This window comes from Stegastes partitus, unplaced genomic scaffold (genome assembly GCF_000690725.1).
Source record: "Stegastes partitus isolate 25-593 unplaced genomic scaffold, Stegastes_partitus-1.0.2 Scaffold517, whole genome shotgun sequence".
In the NCBI taxonomy this organism is placed as follows: Eukaryota; Metazoa; Chordata; class Actinopteri; family Pomacentridae; genus Stegastes; species Stegastes partitus.
Genome location: NW_007578248.1, coordinates 217,235 through 237,705, shown reverse-complemented (window position 1 = coordinate 237,705; position 20,471 = coordinate 217,235). Strand labels below are relative to the sequence as shown.

The 20,471-nt window shown below is 37.9% G+C and overlaps 2 protein-coding genes across 2 annotated transcripts in view; both read left to right on the top strand.

The window, feature by feature from the left end:
* Nucleotides 1-1,550, top strand: part of them4 (thioesterase superfamily member 4) — an 11,504-nt gene extending 9,954 nt beyond the window's left edge. Inside the window, 2 exon segments of the mRNA XM_008287744.1 lie at nucleotides 677-912; nucleotides 1,011-1,550. Of these exon segments, the coding sequence (XP_008285966.1) occupies nucleotides 677-912; nucleotides 1,011-1,057 (283 nt within the window). The 3' untranslated portion in view covers nucleotides 1,058-1,550.
* A 6,339-nt stretch (nucleotides 1,551-7,889) lies between these two features.
* Nucleotides 7,890-20,471, top strand: part of rorc (RAR-related orphan receptor C) — a 33,488-nt gene continuing 20,906 nt past the window's right edge. Inside the window, exon 1 of the mRNA XM_008287755.1 lies at nucleotides 7,890-7,941. Within this exon, the coding sequence (XP_008285977.1) occupies nucleotides 7,890-7,941 (52 nt within the window). The remainder of the gene's footprint in view (nucleotides 7,942-20,471) is intronic.

Here is a 20,471-nt window from a genome sequence, read left to right as displayed (position 1 = left end):
ATCAATTTATGATGATAATAATGAGGATAATTAATCTTATTATCATCCCTAGTATTTATAAAATTATATTGTTGTTTTACTTTTTTATTTTAATTTATTTAAATCATTTGTATTGTCTTTTTTTTTTCAATCGATTTCATGTATTCATGTCATTAGATTTCATTTATTTACTATTTTTCATTCATTTTGTTTTGTTTTTTTATCACTTTCATTAATTTCTGATTATTATATTCAATGTTATTATTGTTGTTGGTCATGGTTGAGTTTTTTTGTTTTAAAATTTTGTTTTAATTGATTTTATTTATTTAAAATTTTTAACATTTTAATTTGTCTTTTAGCACTTATTTTTTTGTTATTTTATATATATAATTTTTTTAAGTACCCTGTGGGGCTGAGCAATTATTCAAAATCACAAATGCTGCAATCATGGAGACACATTACGCATCATGTCTCATCCAGGATTTACTGTCAGTGGTTTTGCCAATTCACGCTGTCTTGACTGTGTGACAGTCACTTTATTTCATGGTACCTCACACGAAAATCCTCCTTCATGTGTTTTAAATCCAGTCCACAGCAACTACTGAACAGAAGCAGGACTTTAAATAATTAGATCGCAAAACGAATTGTAATGTTTGTCAGAAGAACCACAATTCAATACCTGGCTCATGTTGTGTAGCTCTGGCGCGCTGCCTTTTATTTAGGACAGGGTTTGTGTGACAAGCGGTGCAAGTGCGTTCACTCATTCATGGACGTTTTGCCCAAAAACCCCTGGTTGTCTCGTCCTCAGCCCGATCCCTCTGGGAGGCACCGTGCTCATCGAGTCCACTCTGGACAGGAAGGAGGGCAGAAAAACGTTCATTTCCTGCAGAGTGACCTCAGACGACGGCTCCAAGCTGCACACAGAAACAACAGGTGACTCTCAAAGGCGTCGAAGCTTCCCGTCGGTCACGTCTCTGCTCTTTGACCTCCAGCTTCTTCTTCACCATCGTGTTTTTCTTTCTCTCCTGCAGCTCTGTTCGTGTCCTTCAACGTCAGCCAGGTGCTGCTGGGACGGTAACACGAACGACCTGCCGCCGAATCAAACGCCAAGAAGTGTGTATGTGTGTGTTTGAGTGTGTGAGCGTTCTGCAGGGAGTGTTCACAAGTTCCACATGATTTCAGAGCAACACTCCTCGAAATAACACACCAGGGACCTCATGTTCTTACTAACAGCATCGTCAAGTACCGTTTACTCGACTACCTCGTCTCTCTGTTACTAACAAACAGTCGCATATCGAAACCTTATTTATTGGGTCAAATGTTTAAAGGATTATTTATTAATTGTTATAACTTTGACAGTATGGATGGTTTCATGTTTTTTTTTTTCTGGGGCCTTGAAGTGAAATTATCTTAAAAAATGTACTGTTCTTAAATATTTTGTTTCCTCCGATATTTGCTGAAAGTTTGTTGGTTTGTCAACAAATAAAAAAGGTTTGCAAGGGAACATAAAAATACTATTTTAGTCATATTGTAGGTTTGTTTCTTCAATTAAAGCAAGATTATACCTGTAATTTTGGATTTTCGTTTTTTCTTTTGCGCATTGACTTTAAACCATAAAAAGTCTTAATTCTCTGATTGCAGCTTCTTAAATGTGAATATTTTCTGGTTTCTTGCTTTCTCTGAGTCTTCAAACTGAATATGTTTGGACAAAACAAAACATTTGTCATCTCTGGAAAACACTTTCTGACATTTTATTGACTAAACAGCTAATTGATGGTGAAAAGAATCAAAGAAACAACAGATCTTCCATGTTTTGATTTCCGTGTGTGTGTGTGTTGTTGTCCTGAATCTGATTTACACGCCATGAGAATATCGTGACTTCTGATGGAAGCCAGAATCGTCATGGCGGCGATTGTCGTCTTGTTTTTCGGCCGGTTTGTCGTCATTTTCTGCGTTGAGACTCGACCGAGGCGCACCGCAGTGCTCCAGAATAAGTAACTCTGTCCACATTATAGAGTTCTGAGCCGCTCTGGCAGCTACTGTCGACCACGACGCCCAAAAAATAGATTTATGATCGACACGTGAAAATATGTAGAGCACTGTTTTAGACTAGGCACACAATGTACTGACTGTAGGTGGAAAACAACGTCTCCAGTCCACAGTCGTATCGACACTAATAGGGTCTGCACTGTGTTAGAAATGTGTGAGGTCAAGGTCTGTTAAAGAGGATGTAATTTCATTAAGCCCCAGGTTATTCATACACATGCCACAGTTGTCTGGAAATATAATTATAATATTAACTTTATTTATACAGCACCTTTAAGAACAGCAGAACAAGATGCTTTGACAGTTAAAACACATCAAACAAAGGAACCTCTAAGATTGAAGGTTAAAAGTTAAAAATGACAGATTAAGAAGTTAACGAATTAAATACGACGTCACACCAAAGAACTAGGCAGCTCAAGTTAAAATAAAGCAAGAGAGAACATAAAATAAACAGGCAAGAAGTACGTAAATACAGAGCAGAACACTAAAACTAATAAAGCTAATAGTAAACTTCACTTAAAAGCAAGTTTTAAGACGTGATTTAAAGCTGATACAGTAAAAACACAGGATTTTTAACCCTTTCTGTGTTGTTTCTTACATTTTTACCACTTTATAGTGTCTAAGCATCTTGTGAGCAGCCACAATGTGCAGCTTTTATCTCAGTGATGGATTATAGCTCATCTGTAGAAATTGGTAGAAATCAGCATGAACTTCTTAAATAGAAAACAATAGAAGGTTTTATTGTCAATTTCTCTCTCTATACAAGACATACAGAGGAACCGAAATAGTGCCATACAAAGAAAAAGGATCAAAATAAAGTACAAATGAGATGAAATATCTAAAAATGAACCTATGTACACTGGTGGTAAATGTTGCTGCGTTTTCTGCTCCAGATCTGCAACAATTTCTGGGTGATATGCATCATTTTTGGCCTTTTCAAATGGATAAAAAAACACAGAGAAGTAGTTAAAATTCCATCATTAACGTCTCTAACACGATGTCTCACTGTGTTTTGTCACTTGTTTATGTCATTTCCAACCAGAATGTCTAATAAAAATGTATTATAAATCAAAACCTGTCCATTTCTAGCCACGTTTTGTCACAATTTACACCATCCCTGCTCTTAGTTTCACCTGAGTTGAACCTGAGCTACAGTGACGTCTGATGTTGATCAAACCTGACAAATAATTCTACTGGGTTTTCTTAACGTCTCATGCCGTTTTCTGATGAAATCCACTCGTGTGTTGGACGTGCAGCTCTGTGGTGTTCAATAGCATGTAAAGGAAGTAAATGTGACAGCGGGTTTTGCTCATAAGCAGTTTTTTTATTTGTTTGTTTTTGGTCCGCAGTCAATTATTGGTTTAAGTATGTGACCAAATGTGCGCTCGAAGCCGCGTTAGACTGGCGTTCTCACACAGTTTGGTCTGATGTGTGGTTTGTGAGTGTATGGGCTCATCACTGTGCCGAGCCGCCGGTCCTCCGAGGGCCCCTCACATCTTTAACCTCAGTAAAGTCGCAGGTGGAAACGCTGCATTAGCTTTAAAAACGCGTGTGCGTGTCTGCGTTCGAGTGTGTGTTCAGGACCAATGAAACACCAGCAGCTTTTTTTTTTTTTCTTTTTCTCTCTTTTCCCCCCGAAGAGTCATGTGGTCAAGTTGGGTTTGAGGAAGCTGGTGGGGGTGGGAGGCAGACGTTTTCCACTTTCAGTTAAAACCACCTGCAGCAAGCCTCTGTCCACTGGTTCGGGGGGTTTTCTGAGGGGCGCCCTTTCACAATGCTGTCGTGTTGTCATGAAAAGGCTGAATTCGTCTTAGATATTCACCTTTAACACAGAAGAGCCTACTACTACTACTGATTGTGTGTATTGCAATCTGTAGCAAGATTTAAAAAGAAAATGTCTATAAAAAGGCTTTCCTGAGGTGAGGTTGTTTATTTATCATCGGTATCGTTCACTTTGCTTTACAATATCACATCTATTACAAACTTACGGAGCCCCAGACATGACGTGCTCAAAATAAAATTAAATCGTGGCCACAATATAGCTATAAGGTGCGCACAAAATACTACTTCGTTCCCACGTTACAGCTATATTGTGACCACGAAATAAATATAACACAAAATGCTAATTTGTGACCATGAAGTAGGTATAATGTGTGCACAAAATATTAATATCGTTCCTGGACAAATGGGTAAGCAAATCGAGTGCACCTTCTCTGCAACACCCTGGTCCATAAAAACCTTACTGCGACGAAGACACAGTCTGCAACAGGAATTCACGAGATTCACCAATAATGTATTTAATCGAGGTTTCGACGAACAGGAGCTGAAGTTTAGTTTGTTGCTTCCAGCTGTTTAGTCTGAGTTTATTGAAAACCTGAAGCAGGATCCATACAAGCGTCTTCATTAACTGTCCAAACCCCAAAGCAGATTTGAAAGGCACGTTGCCGTCACAAAATATTTACCAGAGCCACACACTATAAAAACGGAAACGATCGTCATATTTTTAATTTTCCAACAGTTATCAACAGTTATCGACGCTTAAAATCCTGATATTCCATTAAAATCGCTTCATCCTACATGTCTCATTTAAAATTTGGACAGACATAAATCGTTTTCTGTAAACTGTGAACTTGCGTTTCTCGTGTGTTTCCATAGTTGCCTCCTGTCTGCTCTGTGTGAACACTGCCTGCAGCTCAGCCGAAAACTCTCTGATTTGTTGTCACATGACTGTTGGTCGCAGCTGAGTCGGTCGTGGCTTTGGAGTCACACCACAGAGCAAAGAATTATTTATTTTTGACAGAATCTTGTTAATACAAGTGGATTATTTTTTAGTAATTTTTAAATGTGACACGTAAAATAAAGTGATTTTAATTACATTCGCTTGCAAGTTTCCCAACAGAAACATCTCAGATTATTAGTTCAAGGATAGAAAGCTGAACGTCTGACAATTCTTTCTGTTTTTACAGTTTTCTGACTCTGATAATTGGTATAATTTCTTTGAAAATGTTTCTTTTGGGCACCCTGTAGCTCACCTAGTTGAGCAGGTGACCCATGAACAGGGGCTATAGTTCCCAGATGCAGCGGTCGTGGGTTCGATTCCCGCTCACGACCCTTTGCTGCAGGTCTCTGCCCATTCTTCTCCCCTCTTTCCTGTCTCTCTCTACTAAAATAAAGGCAGAAAAGCCCAAAAAATCTATTTAAAAAACAGCGTTTCTTTCAAACCTGTCAGCGGGTTTCAGAGTTCAGGTGGTTAATATATCTAATATATTAATATATCTACACATTAACATAAAGCGACTATTTTAGTATGTTTCATATGACTTAGTTTAGTGCTGTAGTGTTTTAAAAACAATAAATTAAATGCTAATAGCAGCATACCACAAAGCATTTACTTCTTCACAAAAGCTTTAAGTATTTCTAGAACTTATTTTCACTTTAAATATCAGCCTGTAAGTCTCACTTCCACTTATCAACCTTTTGGACTGATCATGGTGAAACCAACAGAAACACAAAATGAATAATAATAATCGATGAGATGCTGAACGTTTCTGCCCACAGCGGCAGTTTTGTGAGGATTTACTGGTGTTTCGACAGTTGTTCAGACAAAATGAGCCGTTTAGAGAGTCTGCCAACTTGCAATGGGCATATTGTTTCAAGTATTTTAGATTAAATGATTAACTGACTGCTCCCAACCTATGGTTTCACCCAAGAAACATGCTGATCCTGCAGCATAATAGCATTATTTTACTGACGACCTGCCACATTGTTGTGCCGGAACAAGTATTAGATCCTGAAGCAGCAATGCCACAAACACTCAAAAAAAATAATGATTATGTGGCACAGCATATTATTGAATCAGTCAGTGATGCTTTGTGTCTGATGTCAATGTTCAATTACCTGGTTATATGTTTCTACAACATCGATGACGCCTCTTTCATTGACAATCCAGAATCTATGAATATGCCAACGTTACAGAGTTGCACATTGCTGCTGCTCATGAGACGTTTAAAGGCTATGAAGTCATATCAAGTGTTTTCAAGCTCTAGTGTTCACAGTTTGAAGCTTCATGATAAAGTCCAAGGAGTTCCTCACTGTGGAACATGTCAAAGGGCTGCAGGAGGACAGACGTGAGCCCTGCACTGGAAGAATGGTGGAGGCCAAGAAGAACCCAAGGACCAGCACCAAGAGCATCCTGATGAATGTGAGCAGTTCTGGTAGCAACATGTCAATCAGACACTCCAGCAGACCAACAACAAGGCTGGTCTCCATGGAGACAAGGAGGATCCACTTCTCCAGGACAAAGAAGAAAGCTGCTGCTCATCACTTCATGAACATGGAGATGTTTGGACACAGAGAAAGGAGAAGCATTCAAGGCCAAGAGCAGCATCCCCACGGTCCAACATGGTGGTGGAACGTGATGCTTTGGGGCTGTTGTTGAGCCGACGGACCAGACAGCCTGGTCAGAGGAAATGGCTTCATGAGAACAGAGGAGAACATCAGGAGGTCTGCAGGAACACTGCTCCTTGGGCAGCTTTGGAGCTTCAACAAGACAATGATGTGAAACATGCAGCCAAAGTGGTGAAGAAACGGTGAAGAGGAAACAATGAGGAGATGTTGGAGCGGCCCAGCCAGAGTCCAGACCTGAATCCATCCAGAACCTGTGGAGGAGCTGAAGAGCAGAGTGATGGAGAGGAAGCAAGAGCTGCAGATGGACACTTGGAGGAACCAAATCCCAGAAACACTGTTGGACACTAGAACAGCTGTTGGACTGATGTGGAGGGAAATAAAGAGACTGATTACTGAGGACAAGGAGAAATTGTTTTTGAGAGAAAATTGTTAAAATTCAGCATTCGCTTCTGTCACACAAAGTGCTCGTGTCGTTTGTCTCTTGTTTTTTGTCATTTTCAGCCAAAATGAACCTGTTGGTCAAATAAACATTTACTATGCTTATGAATAATTTTGGGGCTGAAATGTAAATACAGGGATTCAGTTCAGTGTTTGGCTCCTAAATGTAAAGTATGGTAGGTGATACATAGGGAAAAAAATAAAATTAGGAATTTAAACTTCAGTTTCTTATCACCTCTAAGCTGCACTAACATGGACTGTCCAGCATGTGCGTCGGTCTTAGAGGAACATTCACCTCCATGATGTAAACCGAGAAGACATATCGATTATTCATCGTTTTCTTTGTGTCTTTCTGCCTCAGTTAAAATGAAGCTCTGCATTTAATAATCCCCCCTGCATATATCTATATATTGCACGAACAGGTGCCTTTAATGAAGCCACTAAAATAACCTTTGGAAATTCTGTTTTTCTTTTTAATTCATGTTCCTGTTTGGCGCTGAGGCCGCTGGAATCTCACGTCTCCACCACGCGTTATTTCCTCGATTAGTGCGGCGGAAATTTGTGGCAGCAACACGGGATTATATTTCTCAACTGAGCACTTCAAAGCAAAACCCGATCCGCTGCTGTTACGTAACAGCCGGTGACATAACTCTCTCCAGCCCCGGGACGGTCAGGGCGCACGGAGAGCGCACGGAGGGTCGCTCCAGCTGCACTCTCCGCGCTGCTGCCGCCGCCACGGTGGGGGAACCGACTTGTTCCAAAACAAGCGCGCAAGAGGAGGCGTTGAATAACCCGGCGGAGAGGAGGATGAAGTTAGTGGAGCCGCTGTAAGGAGAAGAGATGGCGGTGCACGTTTTCAAATGCCTGCGCCGGCCCGGGCGTTAAAGCAGCCAACAGGTAGTTTGTGTTGCCGTCGCTGCTGCTTGCTGCTTCAGAAACGGCTGCAGGCGGAGTTGGGCTGAATTAACGGGAGTCTGTGTGTGTGTGTGTTTGTGAGTGTGAACGTGTGCAGGAGAGTTATGGACTATGAGGAGCTCGACGCGCCCCCCGCGGACACCCCCATCAGGAGAGGTGAGACGCATTTACGCACCGCATCCACACACTGCTGCTGCTGCTGCTGCACACCTGGGACGCTTCTGCAGGAAATCATGCACCTTGTTTATTAGTTTTTACATTTAAATTGTGTTATTTTCGGTCTTCCTGTCCCTCCCTCTGTTACTCTGTAATTTCCCAGCAAGCCACAGGGCGCCCACCCCCCTTCCTGACGCACTCTTGATCTCATTATGTTCACCTTTCAGCACCAGCTGACCAGAGTCGAAACGATTAATCGACTAATTGTCAACTGTTAAACTGATAGCTATTTTGATAATTAGCAAAGTTGCATTTCTTTGATGTATTTTTATTTGCACTTTGGGGGGGTAAATACCTCTTACACTTGTTGGTTATTAACTATGTTGATAATCGATGAATCAGTTGTGGTCATTTTTAAGGAAAAAGTCTAAATTCTCTGAATGCAGCTTCGAAATTGTGAAAGATTTCTGGTTTCTCTGAGTTAGAGCTGAAAAGCTTAGTTGATTAGTTGAGCAGATTAGAGCCGGAATGATTAATTGATGAACTGTCAGCTGTTAATTTGATAGCCAGCTATTTTGATGATCAGTAAAGTTGCGTTTTTAGGATGTGTTTTTATTTGCATTTTGGAAAAAAAAGTGTTACTCTTGCTGATAGTGCTGCAGTGATTAAATGAATAATTGCTTATTTATTAACTATGTTGCAAATCCATTAATCAGTTTTGGTATTTTTTTAAGAAAACAAAGTCTAAATTCAAAATGTTTAGCTTTTAAAATGTGAATATTTTCTAGTTTCTTTAATTTAGAGCTAAAAAAGATGAGTTGATTAATCAACGATCGAATCAGAGCTCCAACGATTAATCGACTATTAAATGCTCAATTAACTCTGTTAATTGGTAGCTGTGTTTCTATCTTGTATTTTTATTTGTATTTTGAAGTAAACATACAACAAAAACATCCCCACTTTTGCAATACTAAAAGTTAATTTGCTTGCTTGTAGAACTGCAGCAATTAATCGATTAATCGCGCAGTTGTCAGCTGTTTTGGTGATCAGTTATGCCGTTTTTATATACACCAAACATTTCATCGACTATTTGAGAAAACAATCTCCAATGAAAACAATCTTTAGCTGCATCCGTAAGAATTTTTTTTACGCTAGCGCCTCGAACTGATTAATCAATTAATCGTTTAGTTGTCAACTATTTTGCTGTTGTGGACAAAACAGGACGTTTTTCATTCTAGACTTTCGCAAACAACAACAGACACTTCATAAACTATAATCAATAAATAGAGAGAAATCCACGAGACAAATAGTTATTGGTTGTGTTCTTATTTGACACAATATTGTCAATTAAAGCAGAGCTGAAAACATTTAACTGATTAATCGACTCCACTGTTGAATGAATCAGCAACTGTTTTAATAATCAGCTCATTCGTAGCCAAATGTGTTTTTATTTGCATTTTGGAAAAGGGTCTCATGCTTCCTTGTAGAGTTGCAACGATTAGTCAATTACCTGCTTGGTCGTTAGCTGTTTTGTCAGTTGGGTAATCGGATAGTTGCCGCCTGGTTGGACACAGTAATATTCTTAAAGTAAGCTTGAGCGGGAAAGATGAGTTGATGAGTCTACTGGAGCTGTTATGTGATTAGCTTCTTAGTTGTAAACAATTAAATGAATTGAACAACTCTTTTGATGATCAATTAATCAGTTTGATGATTGCTTAAACAAGAAAAAGTCTTAATCCTCTGATTCCAGCTTCTTAAAAGTGAATATTTTCTGATTTTTACTTTAAAAATTACAGACAACATCACAGACGATCACCGCAATTATTGCAAATTGCTGCAGGCCCACAAGTAATGCTAATCCTCTGTGAATAGGGCTTTAAACCTCCTTTGTGCTTTTATTTTAGGTGAAAAGATGGAGAAATTTAGCTTTACACACACACACACACATATATATATATATATCTATATCTTGAAGCATCACGAGTACAGGTAAAAAAAAAACATTGGAAAACTTTCCCAAATTGTAGGCTCACTCTGAGACCTGCAACAATTAATCGGCAACTATTCTGATAATCAAATCTATTTCTAGCTTTCTAGCTTCTTGGTAGAATTTTACAGACATGGCATTTGCACAGGATTAAATTAACAAAATACTTTTACTCCAGGTAATACTTGTCCTGGGAGAGGTTTAGACTCCATCTTTACTCTTATTTTATGTAAAAACATGCAGAATTTTAGCTTTACTTTATATTTTTGTGCACAGTTTAAGGTCTTGTATTCGAAAAAGTTAATGAAAACTGCAAATTTTAAAAAGAACGTTCCCTATTTCTCATAATCTGACTTGTAGAACGGCAATGATTAATCGATTAATCGATTGATCGTGATCAAATTGTTTGCCAACTACTTTGACAGCCGATTAAGCAATTTTTAAAAAAGTAAAAACATCCAATATCTATGATTGCAGCTTCCAAAACGTGATCATTTTCTGGTTCCTTTCCTCCTCTGTGACAATAAATTGAGTTTTGTAGCCCATTAGCATTCGACGGTGTTAACTCTGATTAGCCGACGGCATTTCAGCGTGTTCCCGGCCGTCCCTTCGCTCTCATCCATCTTTACCCCAGTAACCCTCGTCATCCCGCTCACTGGTGTGGTTAAGGTGCTGCGAGTGGGTAAGAATGGCAGTAAGCCGGAATAATCCGTGGGGATTAGCTCTTACTTTTGCTTCTGTTTCTGGTCAATGCTTTTCTATTCAAAGCCTCTGCCTGGCTATAATCAAACCGTTGGCAGTCACTGCAGATAAGACAGCTTGTCCCTCTGCCACACAAACCCACTGCACAGCGTTCCTGCTAACGTTATGCACACGTTGCTGCAGTTTGCGCTGCTGCAACACGTACGTGAACATCATTGTCTCCATTTATCGGGCTATTTACAGAGCGATGATCGAACTTTTAAGCTCTTATCTTCGTCATCTTAAGGAACGTCACTCCAGGTGGTATCTTGTTTTTGTCACAACAGTAACGAGAGCTTGTAGAGATGCAATGATGACTCCATGAATTCGTTTTTTTGTTGTTGTTTCTAAAGTTTAAATTCTCTGATTCCAGCTTCTTAAACATGAGCATTTTCCAGTAAATTGAATATTTTAAAATTTATTTTCTTAATTAAACGGTGAATCTGGTGGTTTATAAAATGTCTGAAAATAATAATAAAAAAAGAAGTTTATTTTGTCTTCAAATAGTGTAGCTATTCAGTTTCCTGTCATAACAGCTAAGAAACCAGCAGATTTACACACCTGGGACTAAAGCAGCGGCGATTAATCGATTAATCTGCAACTATTTGGATAATCGGTGTAAGTAATTTCTAGAAAATGCAATCCCATCTTCTTCAATGTGAATATTTTCTGTTTTTTTCCTCCTCCACAACAGTAACCTGAACATCTTTGCTGTGTTGTGGACAAATTAAGACATTTTTCATCTTGGACTTGAGCGAAAAATGATCGATATTTTATTAAACTGAACAACTAATCAATTAATTGTGAACCATTTGGATTTTACCACACGTTTTTATGCGCATTTTTAAGTAGCCTACAGTATTATAGGTAATGGAAGCAGCAAAATCAAAATGTAAAAAAACCAACAGTTTTGCAAAAATGTTTTTATACTCAGTTGTAGAACTGCAACGATTAATCGATTAATCTAATATTTGTTAGACTCTAAAGTCTGAACAGCTTGAGACGCCCTTCTTACTCTCACTTTAGACAAAAAGACAGACATTTTTAGCTTTAATGTATATTTTTATGCCCATTTTAAAGTTTTCACAGAAATAAAAGTTGATGGAAACTGCAAAATTCAGAAAAAATGTTTCCTATGTGCAAAAAAGTTTTGTATTTGCAACAGTTATTTAACTTGTGGACAAATTAAGACATTTGTCAGCTTGGACTTGAGCGAAAAATGATCGATATTTTATTAAACTAAACAGCTAATCAATTAATCATGAACAAGTTTGACACATTTTTAAGTAGCCTACAGCTTTAAGGTAAATGGAAGCGGCAACATTTTCAAAACCTTGCTTGTAGAACTGCAACGATTAATCGATTAGTCACATAGTTGTTAGACTCTAAAGTCTAAAATAGCTTTAAACGCCCTTTTTACTGTTGCTTTAGACAAAAAGACAGACATGTTCAACTTTACAATATTTATTTTTATGCGCAAGTCTCACCGAAGTAAAAGTTGATGGAAAGAAAAATTGGAATAAAAAAAAAAACTTCTCCAATTGTGCCAAAAAGTTTTGTGCCTGCAACAATTATTTGATTTGAGTTGTGGACAAAATAAGACATTTGTTACCTTGGAGTTTCGATATTTGATCAAACTGAACAGTGATCAGTTTTGTCTTTACCACATATATTTATGCACATTTTGAAGTAGCCTAGAGCATTAGAGTTAATGGTGGCAGCAGAATGTTGCCACTTTTGCAAAAATGAAATTGATTCATGGCGTAGTTGTTAACTGTTACGGTAATCCGTCTTAATCATTAAGAAAATAAAGGCTCATTTTTCTGATTGCAGCTTCTGAATTGTGAATATTTTCTGGTTTCGTTTCTCCTCTATGACACTAAACTGAATATATAGTTGCGGTAGCTGCATCCTCAAGAAAAGTTTTTCAACTCTTTTGTAGAGCTCGTTATCAAGATGCGAGTTTTTAACCGATGTTGTCTGTGATCCTGCCTGGAAGACGACATCCACCAGTTACACAGCACTAAGAGAGACTCGGTGGGGATGTGACACTGAGCCGTTCTGTTGCACTTTATTATTTCTTATTAACTAGCTTCAGTTTAAAGTATTTTTCTGGCAATTTTGCTGTTATTTTATGATACCAGGATGGCAGAGATGAGGAGTGGGAGGGTGTATGACAAAAAACATCTGCGTATGAACGTCCAGCATCCAACGTCGCAGGTTTTTTTTTTTTTTTTTTTAGCACCTATATTAAGAAAAAAACACATGTAATATTGTGAAATGTTTTGCATGTATTTCACCTTTAAACGCTGGCAGTAGAGAAATGTTTTCGTGAAATCTGGTAATATTAGAACCACGACGGTGGAAAACTGTCTGTGCTTAGAAGAAATAAAAGTCACATGAAGCGCACAATATGCTACAATGACATAATGGAACAGCATAAAAGGAACATAACCCTTCTGACATATTTTGCATGCATTTATACGTGCATTTCACATCATTTTATGTTAAAATAACTTGTGAAATGGTTATGTTAAGGGTAAATATTAGGAGAAGGGGGCCATTTTTTGCAAAAAAAAAAAAAAAAAAAGCTTTCCAGTAACATGACAAGTGACTTTAGTTGGATGCCCAAGAACAAACCGGAGAAATCTTCACTTCACAGATGTAGAATTTATTTATGGTAAAGTGAGGCAGCGCTGGGCTCGGAGTGACAGAAGGAGCCCCGATATCCAGAAATGATTCACATTTATCTTCTCGGGCTGGGACTGCCCCGAGCAGAGGTTGGACTCGTACGCAACCGAGCGTAACTGGCCAGTTACTGTGACGTGGACAGGCATACATCATTCACACTCTGTCCACGTTCTCGAAGTGTGCTATGTGTGGATGTTGTTGGTATACGGCGTGTATCTAAAGTAACAATCCTATCTGATGGAACAGAGGAGTTTCAGTCGTCTCCTCGTCTGTAAACCAGTTGTAACCGGCCATGTTATCTTCAAGGACGTGCACTGTGCTCAGCAGAAGCAACAAGATCATAGGTTCAGCGGAGAAACACAGGTTCAGAATACATGATAGCTCAAAACGTAATTATAACAGATGCCACTCCAAATCAAACAAATATTTGTCCCCTCCGGCCTCCACTTACCCCAAAAACAAGGCGCCTCCCAACGGCCACTTTGCCCCGTTTCCCTCCGAGAGTCTCAAAGTTCATCCGTCTGGCGCTAAAGGTTAAATCACGTGAAATGCAAACTGAGGCGTCTTTTCTTTTGTTGCAGAGGTGGAACAAGAACCCTTTCCTCTAGTTAATGTAGGAGGAACACAGTTGCACATTGTTCCGTTTGAAGTCCTGAAATGTAAATTTGACTCTAATGAAGAGTTCAGCAGGTCGGCGATATCAGAGCAGGCAGACGGTTTAAATGCTTTTCTAACTAAATGATGAAACCGTCCACGAGAAGGTTTGTCTAGAGAGTAACTAAACAGAACCAAACCTCTCCGTACGTATGCCTTTGTCTTTAATCGAGCGTTTTAATGGTGTTATATAACCGTTAGAGTTAGAACAGGACGAAACAGACGCTATTAGAGGTTTACTGAAGGTATTCGTCAGTCGTGTGAACGCACATTTACACAAACGTGATTAGAAATGTGTTTATTTTTTTAAAGAATTGATGTGTTTACTGCAGTGTTTGTAGTCTGCAGGAGTTTGACTTGAAACATTTGCGTTTTTTTTTTTTTTTTTTTAATCTTTACGTTCTCTAAAATGTTTCTGTCAGATTCCTGCTGTTTTAAAATCTACTCTGCAACCGAACAGATTCTGATTCTATAAAGGTTTAAATTTTACTCTTGCACTGTATTTTTTTCTGCCCTTTTTTTTTTTTTTTTTTAAAGTGGCTTTCACTCAGAAAAAACATTTGCACTGAAGATAAATATAGACGTAAACCTCACTGTCCTGCTTTCAGGCGGTGCAACCAAACGTTGTTCACACCCAAAGTGTGTGAAATGTGACAAATAGGCCAAACATGGCTGCATTTTGGAGGACAGTACCTAAAATTATGCACAAATTGGGGGAAATTTTAGAATAACGCTTAATTCCCATCATCGATTTAATGATAATGTGAATACGGAATTAAAAGTACAGTTTATTGTATCCTTTCAGATTTTAAAAAAATCCACATTAGAAGACAGTGAAATATATTTGATTGACCCTTTTTTTTTTTTTGCCTCCAAATTGACTTTGAACAATATTCAGTTAAAGTAAAACAGTTAAACTAAGTTAAAGCTACTTAAAGGGAAACAAGATGTAAAAAAAAATTGGATGTTTAGGGGTTAAAGAACAGAGTAAACAACCAGGAAGTGTCGCTTTATTCTGGTTAAAATGTCGATTCGGTGTGTGGTTGTGCTGCTTCATCTTCATGTTTAGTTTCGTGCTGCTGACTTGGCTCTTCTTCAGGTGACGAATGTCTTGGTTTTAGTGGCGGTTGTGGGTGTCTTCTCGTCTGCAGTGCTGCTCAGCAAACCTTCCTCCCGTTCAATATCGTCTCTCGGTGGCGTCCCTCAGGGATCGATCGGGGGTCCGGTTTTCTTCTCCACGTGTTGCTCTGCAGACATTTATTCATTTAAAACCTGTGAATCAAAGTGACTTTAAGCATCTTCAGCTTTCTTCTGATTTCTTAAATTTTAATACCGACAGTTTTGATTCATTTTCCAAAATTAAGAATATTTTCTTTCGCAAAATACGCTACCCTTTTAGCTTTTCTTCTAACTTATGTTGATTAGGGCTGCGAGTAAAGATTATTTTCACTGCCGATTAGTATCTCGATTATTTTTTCAAGTTTGATCCATATAATGTCAGAAAATGGTGAAAAATGTCTGTTTCCTAAAGTCCAAGATGATGAATGTCTTGTTTTATCCAAAGATATTCAGTTTACTGTCATAGAGAAGGAAAGAAAACAGAAAATATTCACATGTAAGACGCTCTTTGTTTTGTTTTGGGTTTTTTCTCCATTTTTACTCTTTACTCAAGTTGAAAAGACTGAAAATTTTCTGCATATTTTCAAATCAGAAAAAATGAATGAAACTTGAAAAATTCGAACTTTTGCGCTCCCCTGTAAAGCTGTGACCATTAGTCAATCAGTTTCCAACAATTAAATTAATTGCCAATGTTTTTGATGATTAATTAACCAAAATAAGTTTTAATTCTCTGATTTCAGCTTCTTAACCTTTTATAGGGCAAGTGACCATATTTGGTAACTTCCTTGGACGTCCAATATGTCCGCCCTGTGCCTCTGCTTGAGGTTGAAGAACCATGAGCACTTTGATTTAGTTTTAGTATTAGTGCCAATATCACTACCTTATGAACAATGTCACTAAGCAAATGTTCCAGGCTGCACTTTATAAACACTTGCTTTGCATTAAACTCCACTTTGATTTATTTTTTGAGACAAGTGCCAAAACCACCACCCCAAGAAAAGTATTACCAAATGAACTTGCCAAGTACTTTATAAATACTGACTGGTTGTGTCAGTATCATTACCTCAAACATTTCTAAATAAATGTTTCTTGCAGTTTGTTACTTTTTCTTTTATTTATTATAAACTCCCTTTTTTTTTCTTTTTCTTTTTTTTTTAAACCGTCAACGGGCAAGTTACCATATATGGGAACTTTGTTCATCTTCATTTGCACCTTTTTTTTTTTTTTTTTTAAGTCACAAAAGTAAAAATATCTTGAAATCAATAACACCCTAGTTTTCATTTTCCAGGTATTTCAACCAGTGCCCTATAAAGGGTTAAATGTGAACATTTCCTGGTTTCTTTCCTCCTCCGTGATGTAAACGTACCGTAATTTCTTTTTTCACATGCTTTGAACGCTGTGGCTTAAACAACGATGTGGCTAATTTATGGATTTTTACGAATTTGCCTCGAGACAAAAGTGACATTGAGAGCAACAACGACAGACAGACTGAGGAAGTGTGTGACGAAAGAGTCTGTGTGTTATTGTGCAGAGAATTAGTAGATCAGATGTGTAACTAATCAGCAACAGATATGGCGGGAAATCACATGGACTACATTAGAGCATAGTTATCGAATATCAATTAAACATATTCTGATAATCACAATCAGAATTACTTTATTGATCCCCAAGGGGACATTGCTTTCAGTTACAGGTGCTCCCAATCAAAAGTCTTGAAAGAAGTAGGAAAGTAAATATAGTAAGTAAAATATATATAATATAAGTAAAATATAAAGTATTAATATGAAAATAAAATAAAATAAAACACAAACATAAATATACATTCTGCTGTTGTATATTTATTTTTGTGTTATATTTAATTTTGTTTTCATATTAATACTTTTTATAATATTATATCGTTCTTTAATTATAAAGAGTTAATATGAAAATAAAATAAAACACAATCTGAAAATAAATAATCTGAAAAATGCTGAATATCAAGGCCGATTATCCCGGTTTTGTTGCTGTATATTGTAATTTTTTGTGATTTCAACCAACATAAACCTTAAAAAACACACTTTCCTTCATGATTTGAGGTTTTTTTTTTTTAAACGCTCTATTATTTTGTGCAGACGTTTTGTATTCAGCAGTCGGCGTCCTCTCTGGCTTCGCTGGTCTTCGGTGCCGTTATGTAACCCGACAACTGTCACTTCAGCAGTCAGCTTAGATGTCAGGCGACTCTGACTGATGGGTGCTGCTCATGCTTGTGCACCGGCAGGATCACGTATGCTGAGTGTGCGCGGCGGCTTTAGACGTGTCCACGCTGCGTCACATTTACAGGCTGAGATGTTTAGCATTAGATTGTTTTTCCACCTCCAAGCCGCCGACCACAAGGTTTTTTTTGTTGTTGTTGTTGTTTTTTCGGCGCTCTGCTGCGAAGGATTGCTTTAATAATCAAAAATCAGTCACTTCATGAATGGCAGCAGCGCAAAGTGTGTCACAGGTGGCTTCTAGTCTGACTCATTTTCTGAGCTTCAATGTTTTTGATGTGTGTGCATGTAAACTTTATCGTCCAATTAAAAGCAAAACTTGCAAGTTGTCCTTATTGCAGGGCTGCAGTTCAATTAGTCGAGAGATTAGTCGGTTGTTTGATCTGTCAAAGGCCAGAAAAGTGGTGAAAAATGTCCGAAGATACTCAGTTTACTGTCACGGAGGAGGAAAGAATAGAATAGAAGAATAGAATAGAATGCCTTTATTGTCACTATACACATGTACAATGAGATTAAGAGCAGCTCCTTCAGTGCAATATAGAATAAAGAACAAAATAAAGAGCAAAAAAATTAAAAATAGAAGAGATTTAGGTATAAACCAGAAACATTCACGTTTAAGAAGCTGCAATCAGAGAATTGCTCAAATCAGTTATCAAAATAGTTGATGATTGATGTGATAGTGGAAAACTAATCGAGCAGCTCAACAAGAACTTGATGTTCGTGCAAAACGTGACTTTTAACTGCAAATGTCAAACCTTTAAGAGCATAAAGATACGCAGCGTTTGATTTAGTCGTAGCAACTAATCAATTAATTGATTAATCATTGTAGTTCTATGTATAAAAACCAGTTTCTATTAGCCTTTTCTCATGCAGTACTTTAAAATGTTGATAAAAATACATCACGGAAAGACGACTAGTGTAGTTGTGAAGCTGAAATTCTTCTTGTTTTTACCCATAATCAGAGTGAAAAGTGAGTCTGGTGCGTTATTTGCTCAAGACTCGTACCACCTGGAGACCTCTGGGAGTTTTTAATGATTGCATTGGTTGTACGTGATCTTAATTTTGTACAAATCTGCCAAGTCCTTCATTTGTAAAGTGACTTTTTCCCCTTTAAATGTGACTTAGACAGATAAATCAGCATTCAAAATAGGTGGCGATTCCTTTAATAGTTGAAAATGAATTGATAAATCAATTAATTAATGCAGTTTCTTTAATAGGCAAGAAGCTAAACTATTACCTACATAACCTTCACAACATTAAAACTGCAATGATTAATTAAAGAGTCGTTGGCTATTAAACTAATTGGCAACTATTTTAATCAGTCTGAGTAAAGAAAAGTCAACATTTTCTGATTTCAGCCTCTTAAATGTGAATATTTTTTGTTTTTTTTTCCTTCTCTATGACAGCAAACTGAACATATTTGGGTTGTGAACAAAACAAGATCAAATTTCTTACATTCTACTGACCAAACGATGAATCAGTTAAACCAGAAAGTCACCGATTGACAGCGAAAGTGATCACTAGTCGTTCAAAATAAGCGAGAAGACCGACTGAAAGCATTCCACCATAAATAAAAGGACACCCGATGTGGACGAAAACGTGTGTGACTGCTATTAAACTATTTAAATGATCAATTAATCAAACCGAGTCGTTGTTTTGAAGACGTAAAAGCTGTAAATTCTGATTGTAGCTTCTTAAATGTGAAGATTTTCTGGTTTGTTTCCTCCTTTGTGACAGTAAACTGAACACCTGTGGACAAAAACAAGACTTTTTGTCACTATTTTCTGTCATTTTACTGAACAAACAACCAATCAAAAAAGGATCGTCAGCAGTGAAAGTAACGTGTAAAACTGCTTCACTCTCGCTCTGGAAGCTTTTATTTACTTCTGAGTCACAAGTCTCTTTATTTAGCGGCGGCCTCAGAGCAGTTGTCGTTTCTTTACATTTTCCGCCCTCTGCTCTGCTTTCATTCCAGACTTTCTGCTTATGAAGCAAAACTGATTTGATGAGGGCAGGGAAACAGAGGAAACCACAGAGGGCCTGATCTGGCGCCAGACAAAGACCGGCTAGCGCTGCGTCTTCCATTGATGCTTATCTGCTCTGCCTGCAGACCTTCTCGGCCTCGCGCTCACATAAGCTACAGAAATAAACCCCCTAAAACCGACCCTCCGCGCGTTTACTCGCACCGTCTGCCATTCACACTTTCTCACAATTGTGGTGTAGACGACGACAACAACAACAACAACAACGAGGAGGAGGAGGAGGAGGACTTGTTGCTTCACAGACACCCACCTTCCTCTGCCTTCATCTTGTTCACGAGCTGAAAACACAACAGCAGCGTCAATAGGAATCCTCTGTTCAACCCGTCGCTGAGGCTTCTTATCGGTTCTTCTTTTGTGGGGGGAAAGAAAACTAAGAAACCTTGAACCAAACTGCCATCTAGTAGTCGACGACGAGAAGTTTCTCGGTTACTTTAACCCTATAAAACCCAAGCGCTTTCTTGTTTCACATGTTTCCGTAGAGAGAAATGACTTCTGTGGACAATGACACATTTACAATATCATAAATCATAAAGAAAGAACAAATTAACGTTGATTTTTTCTGATTATTTCTATTTAAATAATGTTTTTTAACCATGTCAATGATTTTTCTGAGTTCCTCCATGTGTTAGCAGCACTAGACAGTAATCAGGGCTCCGCATGTTAAAGATATTTACAATTTACAAACTGCATTTTTCACACTAATCTGCACGTCAGCTGGAAAAACATGTTTCACCACATTGACTGTACAAACGAATGTATCAGACCACCAACCAGTGTAAGGTTCAAGCCACAGCTGCCCTAAATGAACAGCACCTAAATCATTTCCGTAACGGTTTATACACCAGTATGTAGAAGCTCTTTGACTAAAATGATGTTTTTAATGCTAAAATATAACAAGTATTGTCGTCCAAGAATTGTCTGATTTACTGTTTTACATAATACATTTTTAAAAAAATTGTAAATCACATTATTAATTCTTGATTAAGATGTCAAATTATAGTTATTTCCTAGGTTTATTTAGTTATTTACTCACATTCCTGAACAGAA